Genomic DNA, 11,113 nt, shown 5'->3' on the forward strand with positions numbered 1-11,113 from the left:
TATCTGCACCTGTTCTTAGATAAAAAAAAAACCACAATGTTGTCAACAAACACAGATAACATACTTATTTCGTCTGTAAAAACGTTAATATTTCGATAAGCTTGACCAAATTCATAATCAAACCACATGATAGCCTTGCTCAAGGCAGTCGCATTATTCGCTCCGAAAAGACGCCACTGTAAACCCACCCGTATACCCTGTTCGTGGTGCGTGCGATCACACCGCATGACCCACCCGTATACACACTGTCACATCGTACGACTACTGTGCACACAAGTCATCCGCACTCTTACCACTAATTTTACACGAAAGTGTGAAAATACTCCGCATATGAAATTTATCATTTATTACCCCGCTACGCGTTTCAACGAATTTGGACAGATTGGTGTGATTCCAGCAACAGCTAGCTTCAGTAGGATTTAAAACTTTGCATGATGGAAATACGATTATGTAGTTGCTGTATGTTGTTTGTTATTCATATCATAGTGCTCATCCATACAGCCACGTGCGTACACATTCTCCTACAACGTTCACAAACTATTTACCACCTTTAGCCATAGTGTGGTTTTTGTCAGGTTCTGTGTCATTAATCGAGGCATTGTCCCATTTATTAGTGTGGTTGGTGGTTTCAACATGGTCAGTGATGGCTGACTTGTGTTGCTCGGTAATAGAGGAAGAGCGACTTGACCGGGTGTAGGGTCGATTTTCAAACTTAAGGACAATTAGTCCCAACCATGTTTACAACGCCCCTTTTTAAACGTACCTCTAGTAATGTAGGTAACATCTACATACATTTTGGATTCGTTGAAACGAATCTATTAATTCGAGGTCTTTAGCAATCCAGATGTTTCACCCAAACACCTGAATCTAAGAAGAACAACAACACCTTTACCCCACACTTTTATCTTGAACAATTTAGATCCAAGTTCATGCAGTTACTTAGTGGGGTGCCTTGCGAAACGAGCCACCACGCTAGCCTAACATAACGATTGTTTACAGTACAAACTCTTGGTGGCGCTCTTTATTGTTGAGGTCCAAAATTAGACTTAATACTATGCAAGGTTTCTAACACTACTAACATGCATTTTCAAATCTTTGTAAGGTGGACTAAGGGAGATTCTGTTTGGGGTCAGAGTTAGAATTGACTGTTGTAGAGTTCTCAAGATTCATCAGGGCGATGTCACTCGCAATCCAACTGATGACCAGCACCATCATCATAATATATATGTCTCCTCCAAAGGACGGGGACAAAATTGCTTATTTGGACGGATGAACTAACCGAGAATACCTTATGTAAGCAGTGCAATGCATCAAGTGTATTAAATACAAACGCTGAACAAAGAAACCAAGAATCAAAACGTTAACATACGGACACATTACGTTATTGTTGTTTACATGATCTGTGTGCTGGGAGAAATCATTCAGCTTGTCGTCGAGCAAAACCCCGTATTTGTGTACGCGTCCATGTTTAGTTCGTGCGGTATAAGGATGAAATATTTATGGTAAAAGTAAAGCGCCCTCTTATGTTGAAATAATTTCCCTATTTGTACGACACGAGGTAGACCTGGCTCCTGTCTTTATTACTCAGATCCAGCGATTCCATTAGATACAATAAAATCATTGGATAAACGTGCACAGTATTGTGACCTTTCAATAGATGTCAAAACAGTACACTCCTATCACGTCCGCTATAGAGTTTGACCCCGTATAAATGCGAAATGACTATAGGTCAAACGGGCATGTATACGCCGGCTGGAGGGCCGGTCTATGGCTTTATTCACGAGCCTCTAAATATGACGTCAGATGTTCAGGCTAGACATTTTATCCAACGTTATCATTGTATCAATGGAATCACTGGATCTAAGTGGCATGTACGTGTTATTACCATTGTGGGTGAAGACAGGGGCCCAGTCGGGATACAAGGGAGCTTTCGATTCGGGACGGGAGGAGGGGCGGGGGCGATAACAAATTAAAAGTATTTCTTTCAAGGGAAGATAAAACCACCAGATTGGTATATTTTATCCACATTAACTTTCTCACGTGTAATTCCAACCATACATGTACATGCTTTGTGTACTAAATGGTGGTGTGAGCAAAGCCGGAAGACGGGACGTACATGTTAACGCATGGAGCTAGCATGTAGATACCGTACATTGGAATGTCATATCCAAAATCGATGTACAACGTAGACATGCACTGTACACATACATGTCTGGATTGGAAATTCCCTTCATTTGTACAGTGAATGGATACCCGTTTCATCTATTGTTTGATATTCCCGTAGTTTTTAACTTTGTCTATCAATCGGGAAGGGGGTATTAATGGTCGCATTCGAATTTACTCAGGCTTTACTACTAACTATAGTATACGTGGGTACATTTACCGCATGATCTTGTTGGAACGTTCTACCATAATATTCGCGGTTTCTCGTATAATGATGTCGAATGAACGTAGATTGGATTATGGCGTGTGATTGTGTGTTCCTTTATACACGCCTTTACAAGGACACTTTTAGTAACTATCAAAGACCAGTTTTCTCACTTGGTATATCTCAACATATGCATTTCATAAAATAACAAACCTGTGAAAATTTGAGCTCAATCGGTTATCGAACTTGCAAAATAATAATGAAAGAACAAAAAAACACCCTTGTCACACGAAGTTGAAGCTCTAAATCCCATTACTCGTCACCAAGAAAAGTTTTATGATAATACTTATTTTGAGTAATTACCAATAGTGTCCACTGCCTTTAAGTGCTGAATGAATAAGCAGACTGGGTCAGTAATCATTGCAAAGGTCCATGGGCGTCAATCAGGGGTGGGACAGGGGGACATGTCCCCCCACCTTTTGGAGGGTGGGGACAAAATATCAAATGTCCCCCCACCTTTTTGACCACCTTTATCATGAAGCCCAAGTTTTGCCCTGTGTAAGACGAAACCCGGTGTCCCTATATGGGCATTAATCCTGTGGGCAAAGGATGACACAGTTTGTTGAAGGGTGAGGGACACTATATCATATGTCCCCTCTCAAAATTGGCCCTAGATTGCATCACAGAGCATCTAAATTGCAAAATTCCCCGGGCCCTTAATCGGGCCCTTACCTAACGACGTAAAGGCTTCCCACACGCATGGTCCATCGTTGACAGATTTGCACCTACGCCCTGAAAGAGTGGAAGGAACGTGAACTCCCACCCTATTTTCGAAGGGTGGGGGACACATTATCAACTGTTCCCCGTGTCTTTTGACACACCTTTATCATGAAACTAACTCATGTTTTGCACTGCGGAACTGTGAAGCACTGGAACACAATATTCCCATTGTTCTGTTTCGTTTGCCATTTGGCCGCTAAATGGCCTAAAGATTGCACCACGGAGCATCTAAAAATACAAATTTTTCCCGGGCCCTTAAGCGGGCCCGGACCCATGCCGTAAAAGTTTCGCATTTGCCTGCTTACTCTTTGGCAGATTTGTCCCCTAAAAGTCGTGTCAAAGATTAACACCTGAACATGCTGTTAACCAAAACGATTCTACTGCTGCTCACATTTTACAGATGTTCTGTTCCATTCTGTAAGCCTCTTATTGGCCTAAGATTGCACCACACAGCATCCAGAATGCAAAATTTTCCCGGGCCCTTAAGCGGGCCCGGACCCATGCCTTAAAGGTTTCGCACTCGTGTGCTCACTCTTCGACAGATTTCCCCCCTAAAACTTGGTTCATAGATCCGAACTTGAAGATCCTGTTAACTCAAAAGGTTCTACTGCTGCTCACATTTTACAAATGTTCTGTGCCATTCTGTATGCCTCTTATTGGCCTTAGATTGCACCTCAGAGCATCTAGAATGCAAAATTTGCCCGAGCCCTTAGGCCCGGACCCAAGGCCGTAAATTGCTTCGCGTTCCGCTTTATAGCAGGCTCCATCTTTAATACCCACCAGGGATGAACTGCCGTCTGAGCATAAGAATTCAGAAACAAAATGGATATTACGAAGCTATAATTGAGTTGTTTTTTAGGTACAATAAACCATGATAGCAAAAATAGGTGCATCATAGCTTGAAATAGGCATTAAATCTGAGAGGGGGAACATCACCCCTCAGACTCCATAGATTGCACCAGAGAGCATCTACGGACTAAAAAATTCCCGGGGCCCTAAAGCGGGCCCCGGACCCCACGCCGTAAATGTAATGTCCCCATACTTTCAAGACGGATTGACGACCCTGCAAAGGTCATTGAATATAGTCTTATTACAGCATTGGACAGCAATATCTCGTAGTTTGAAAAGTTTGAATGCTGACCTTTTATGGTTTCATCGATCATGTCTCGTTCTGTACGTGACAATTTGAGAATAAAAAAATGTAATACAAACCATATACCTATTTTCGTTCATAATTCCACATCACCCAATAGCGGTGGCTCCCTTCTTGTGTAGTGACTCTGGGCTTATAAGACTAACTGGGTGTCTGTTTTTAATTAAACAGTCGGTAAGCCAAAAGTTTCCACTTAAAATCAAATCAAATGCACAGTTTGATATATTACGGAGTCTAAAAGTGACCGTGTTCCCCGAAAAAAAGTATTAGACGCTTTAATCAAAACTGTCACATAAAAAAGATCGATGGTGTCCAATTGTTAACATATTTTGATGGAAAGAAAGCTGCAAAGTTTCAAATCCTACATATTTTGACGGTGTCAAGCAAGGTTAATAGGCTGGCATTAGTGTTTACAGTACTAGCACCCCTAAGCAATGATACTAGGAGCAAGTTAGATCAGCAAACTTTTGTCAACCACTAGTCATAGCTCTAAGGTTTATCTATGCACTTAATACATCCTGGCTACCAGGCAAAATCGCCGAATGGTCCATAATGGTCAACTTTAGTCCCTATTGACTCCTTACACCCACGTCACACGCGGCGACTGTGCCACGTCACTAATGGTGGTCAAGGGAGGTTTAGCTGCACTTTACGTGAGCAAAAAACGTGAACGCGAACGTCAAAAAAATTGTGTTGTTTCTAGGTGGGACGTCACCTAGCAACCACACAATTTTTAGGGCTTTATTTATTTTTGTGCTCACGTAGGACGTGTGCACGTACGTACCTGACTTGAACAAAAAAGGATGTTCATGTATGCTAAAAACGTGATATTTTAGCAATACAATAACTGACGTTCACGTTGACGTTGCTTGCGTAACGTGCAGCTAAACCCCCCTTGTAGGTTTACGTGTAAACGCCGCGTCGCCTATGCGCACTTCACTGAGGGTGCGTTCGTTTAACTTCCCTGGGTCGAAACCGGTCTGCCCCCGGTGCGTTCGAATAGCTTTGACGTCATTCCAGGGGCTCACCCAGGTCAGCCCCAAGTGCCCTGCTTGTGGAATGATGGGTCACTGTGGGACCGGCCCCAGCTGTATGACGTCCCTACGAGAGCGGTGAGAGATCGTTCGTTTAGCTCTTGTCGGGGGCTCACCCGAGTGAGCACCGCGGGGGGGGGGGGGACTAAGGGAAGCTTTAATCGAACGCACACTGAATAACGCTGAGTGACATTGACCACCAAAATGGCGCATCCAAGATTATTCTGATGATGACGACACATGAACTGGGTCCTTATCGAGTTTGCTCTCGATTGTTGGTGCAATTTTCTGTGGATTTATTGGGCAATAAATCAATTATTGTGAAGTTTTTTTCCTAACGAACGTTAATGAATATTGACCCTTTAACCCCAGTCATAAAAAAAAAAACAGCTCTGAAAAAGATCAAGAAATCAAAGGTCCTTTGTACACTTTGCCTGGTTTATTGTTCAAATGATATCAGTGTAGTTCGAATGGTTAGATAATGTTAAGATTTAATTTGAAGAAGTTAATTCAATTCCAGGATGCCACACGTGGCAGTATGTACAGTTTTGTTCTTTTGTATTTCTTTTCAGGTTTATAAAATCCATCAATCTTTGATCTTTGCGCATTCTTTGCAACACATTGTTCAGAATCTGAAACTTACACTTTGTTTGTTTTACATAACCTAGTTTGTGTTTTGCCTTGATAAACTAAAGAAATATGATACTGGAATATTCGTGTCTTCGTTTGAAAACTGCACAATCATTTTTAAAAAGACGAGTATTACCTCCAGACGTCTGCCGTCAATCTAAACGGCTTCTGTGCCTCACTGGTATTACTGTATGTTATAGTATACTGAAACACGATACCATCAGCTCCATTATAAAATAAAAAACTCCCCGTGTCAGGACTGATAAGGGCCCGTGGAGCCTGAGTGACCCATTTCTTGGTTGCCCTAGTCATGAAGTCAAGACGGTAATTTTGAAGCGCGGTGTGGTTACAGCGCGATGTAGCTGCGGAGACGGTACATTCATCCTCGATTCCAGTATGTATGTATGAGTCAGTAGCTGCCACGTACTACCTACGACTGTTGCATGTGTATAATCGCACTGTGACTGTTGCATGAACGGCAGACAGTTAGACAGCGCCTATCGACTTGTCATCAAGTCTATGGTTGACCAGGAGTTTATGTCAATATAATCTAGAAATGGGTAAAACTGACGTAGAGTCTGAGTTGCACAGTTACATTGTATACCGGTGTTCTGTGTCAACCTAAGCCGCTGGAGTGGGGTAAATTCTAGTCTAGGAGATTTAAGAGCTTACAATTTTAGTCACCAGCAATATTCAGTCGTTAATCGTGAGGCTTTATTTAAACAGCAGTATAAACTTTTTACACACATTTGACTTCGCCACTGGTTTTCTGGTCTATCCAATCACAATAGTTGGATATCTTTGTGTAGACTCCAGGATGTGTGTCTTGTGCGCAACCGATGCCCCAGCTAATAATGCCTTCAAGCAACACACCATCCTGGTGGGAGTCTGGGGCAAAGTTACTGACGATTGGACCACCAGTGTCACCCTGTTCAAAGATATAAAGCCAAAATTTATGAACAGTAGCTGATTATACTGCCTGGCTGGCGTTTTCTTCTGTTAAATAATATGTGTCTTAATGCGTTTATGATAAACGCATTGAAGTAAAAGAAACTGAATTACATTCACACAAAATATAACTCGGGCGGGAAAAGAGGTCTTGAGCAAAGTAAAACAAAATGGTTTAAAAAAACAATTTGACCGAGAGCTCTGCCAATTAAGACATCCAGCCCAATGTTAGCGGTAACCTTGTTAGTCAACTTGGGTTCAACATCTTATATGGTAAACATTGTTGTAGTTCGTGGCCAGTTTATTAGCATAATAATACATGCTGCATCAATTTGACTCGACTGGTACGCTGAACAGTTAACCTACCCGGCATGAGTCTTTACCCCCTCCTTGGACACCTGCGCAGAACATGTTATCATTGACAGAGCTACCGTAGGCTTTTTTGCAGTCTTCTGGACTGTTTGCAAATACAACCACCTCATATAGCTCTTCTGGACGCTCCCAGTAGACGGCTACAATATATATAGAAAAGTAAACATAAATATTTGGTTTTATCAATTTTAAAGTTATTCAAAGCTGCGTGCTTATCTGGTGCACATTTCCAGCGCTATTAGCCGCGCACCAGACACAATCAATCAATCAATCAATCAATCAATCAAAGGTCATTTGTAGAGTGCCAAAATCAAGAGTTTGTATCAAGACCATGTATTTGTTCATATAAATGCGCAACGGGTTAGTCTGGTAGGTTTGTTGCGGTACTGCGTCTGAAAAGGGGTCACCGTGGCATAAGTCCCCAACGATTTTATTGAGATAGATTCTGCAGAGGCAAATAAACTTACGGTGAAGGCTTCCCCATCCGGTAGAAAGCAGTTTCAGACCCGTCTTTGGCTCGCTTGAAGCGATGTTGATGGCCTGAACGTCACTGCTCATAGAGGCGGGTGTGTCCAGATGAATCAAGGCGATGTCGCTTTCCATAGTACTTTTATCAAAATTGTCGTGTACAATCCAAGTTCCTTGGATGAACTGAAGCTTTGGACTGTCGTGTTGCAGAATGTTATGATAACCGAGGCCAACGTAGTCTTTTGTACCATGTCCAAGGCTAAAACAAACAAAAATATTTTGTTAACCACATCAACAACCGGTTTTGACACTTAAAGGTAGTGGACACTATTGGTAATTACTTAAAATATTCATTAGCGTAAAACTTTACTTGGTAAACGAGTAATGGGGAGAGGTTGGTAGTATAAAACATTGTGAGAAACGGCTCCCTCTGAAGTGGAGTAGTTTTCGAGAAAGAAGTAATTTTCCACGAATTTGATTTAGAGACCTCAGATTTAGAATTTGAGGTCTGCAAGGACCGGGAGTCGGAATGCTTGACATGGCAAGGTAAGCCCCCATAACAGAAGGCCGGAAGCATCGAACCCCGCCTAAAGCAGTGGACGCTCATCTCAAACAATGTTTTTTCTAGAGAATAAATGTTTAATACAGTTTTCTGATTACCATACAACTTCTCACTGTCCTCTTATTTTGTCCAGGCATTATGGAGTGTTGGCGCAAAGGTGCTCGTTTTAATCAAAGACCACATTATACGGATGGTCTGGTGACATCCTTGCATACAGAGAATCAAATGACGTATGAATTTTTCAAGAAGTGATCGTTTATGCAGTTAAAGTAGTATATTATAGTCGGTGAGTACTTACGAGCATTGGGCAGAGGTGACAACCCAGCTTGGGTGAACCAAAGTACCCCCACATAAGTTATCTTTATTTGGGAACATTACGGCAGCCGTGTAGGGTCGGCTGTGCGGGACAGACTCATGTCCACCAATGATGAGTGAGCACAAACAGCTTGGGATCAGCACAGCTAACAAAGAAAAGAAGGGAAAAAAAAAAAAAAAAAAAATATTTGTGTACAAAATCACTTTGTTTAAAAGGAACTCGTTTCTGAATGTTAGCAAAAGCTGCATTGCTTCATACCAGTTTAGTTTCGTCATTATTTTGGGCACATGTACATTTCAAAGTTAGACCCTCCCTAGATGTCAATATCATTGAAACACACTGTCTGCTTTTATGGCAGTCAAGCTCACGTATATTGCTAGGCCCCAAAAGGAAAGAAACTCACCGAGCGTAAGAAGAAGACCCTCCATGGTTACTCTTACAAGGTGGTCGATCATTCAGTTCGGCTGAAAGTGAATAGACTGCTAACTTTCAGCTCACTTATATAGACAAGATGTATCACGTACGATTATGATGATTTCAATTTCATCTCACACAATTAACCTTCTTTATCGTCCTTTTTTAAACGTTATCCAACATGTGGCACTTTCACAGCCACACACTCTCTTGATACGAGTGGGAATGTTGTATCTAGGATGAACAAGATTAGCAAATAGTTTTTAATCTATAAAGTTCTGAATGTTTGCTGAATTTGTCTTCTTGTTCTTTTTTCTAGGAGTAACACAAAGTGCACCATGCACTGTTGTTGAACTCGATCCCTGGGTACACATGTTTAGGCTGTCATTTGTGGTTGAGATTCGTTTCGTTCTCGGTTGTTTCTACATCTCCCTGGGTTCGGGATATTTGGCCCTTTGTGGCTCCCAACGCCCTCAAATACAATAATATCATCAGCCAAGGTGAAACAGAAGGGAAATTCCAGGAGACGAACGAGGCCACGAGAAAAGCAATTCGTTACTGGGTGCGGTCTTGGCCCACTTTGGGACCCTGACAATGTTTAAAGGCAGTGGACACTATTGGTAAAAACTCAAAATAATTATTAGCATGTGTTGAGATAGACCATCTGTGAAGGCTAGTCTTTGACAATTACCTATAGTGTCCACTGCCTTTAATTTTAGATGCTGTCTGATACAGCCTATATATCTTATACCTGCTGTGACTTTGTTTCCAGGTACACGTGCCCCTGTAAATTACTTCTTTGGAGCAGTTTTGATAGAAAATGATGAAACATATTTGGCAACTACTCTCCTAACAGGCTTGATGTGATAAAGTATCACTTAAAACAATGAATCAAACTGATTAAAACTGCGAACTAAAACATTACCAGCACCGTATCTTGTTTCCACCAACGGTAACAAATTGTTATCACCTGGGAACATGGACAACAAACGCATCTGTCATCGTTTCGTTGTTCACATGTTGTAATTGATGCAATGCACTACTGTTACTGAAAGAAGGGGGGTTGTTTTATATGTGTGTCTCTTTGTATAAAATATAGGCAAATAAGAAATGTTTCTCTTAAGAAAAATCCCAACCCTTAAAACAACACTTCAACGCAAAGAAGCAAACACAGACACAAGCAAACACTGAAATAAACCCACACTTAAACAAACGGAATAGTGTTAGTACTTTTTAAAAACCTCATAAATAAGATATAAGAAAAAAAAGGCATCGTGGATAACAAAGTACTGTTATAATTAATAATAATGGACACTTAATAAAGCGCCGGTATCCGCCGCAAGCGGCGCTCATGGCACTACTCTACAAAGGAACAACAAGCAATGAAAGTAGCAAACAACACAAAAAGAAAATCAACTTAGCAAAAAGCTTCTCTATGAAAATGAGTTTTTAAACTGTTCTTGAATGTGTTGAGTGATTTGGAGAGTTTCACGGTGTCCAGGAGGGAGTTCCAAAGCTTTGGTGCTGCGCTCTGAATTAGTACTTAACAGACATCTGTGTGCAGGTAGAACCGTTTATATTATCAAACTGGCTTAACTAAAAATTGTCCTTCCTCAAATAAGTGTTCATAAGAGTAATTTATAATATATACATACCAGTTTATTTTAATGGTTATAACGAGCTGCTCATGCAGCCCAACCTACAGATTGTGGTTTGCCAATCCAGGCCGTTTTTCCGACAATACTGTTCGTTGTACCAAGGTAGCTATTTAGTTACATACACAGGAGCTATATGAATTATTATGTTTGTGTTTTTTCCATTTTGTTATCGGCATCTCGTCCGCTGTTAGTTTGTTCATAAATATACAAATATACCAATGGTTAATTTGTGGACTCTACAAAAAAGAGCGCCACCAAGAGTTTCTTTAGGAAATGTTCACTATTGTAGCGAATTGGGTGAAGTAATAGTGTGAGGTCAGTGCACACATTCTGGATAGATTAACGACCAAAATTGGACTTTCGTTGTTTCGAATGTTATATTTAACGTTGACTAAACTTTACTACAGTTT

General features: G+C 41.1%; 1 protein-coding gene across 1 annotated transcript; it reads right to left on the reverse strand.

Annotated features, from left to right (window-relative positions):
* Positions 1-6,590: 6,590 nt before the first annotated feature.
* LOC139950719 (trypsin-like) lies at positions 6,591-9,172 on the reverse strand. Its single transcript, XM_071949508.1, has 5 exons — positions 9,035-9,172; positions 8,614-8,776; positions 7,753-8,012; positions 7,280-7,425; positions 6,591-6,893 (listed from the first exon to the last, which is right to left on the reverse strand). The coding sequence occupies exons 1-5, from the start codon at positions 9,084-9,086 to the stop codon at positions 6,705-6,707; spliced, it is 810 nt and encodes a 269-aa protein (XP_071805609.1). The 5' UTR covers positions 9,087-9,172; the 3' UTR covers positions 6,591-6,704.
* Positions 9,173-11,113: the final 1,941 nt, after the last annotated feature.

Source organism: Asterias amurensis, chromosome 18 (assembly GCF_032118995.1).
Source record: "Asterias amurensis chromosome 18, ASM3211899v1".
In the NCBI taxonomy this organism is placed as follows: domain Eukaryota; kingdom Metazoa; phylum Echinodermata; class Asteroidea; order Forcipulatida; family Asteriidae; genus Asterias; species Asterias amurensis.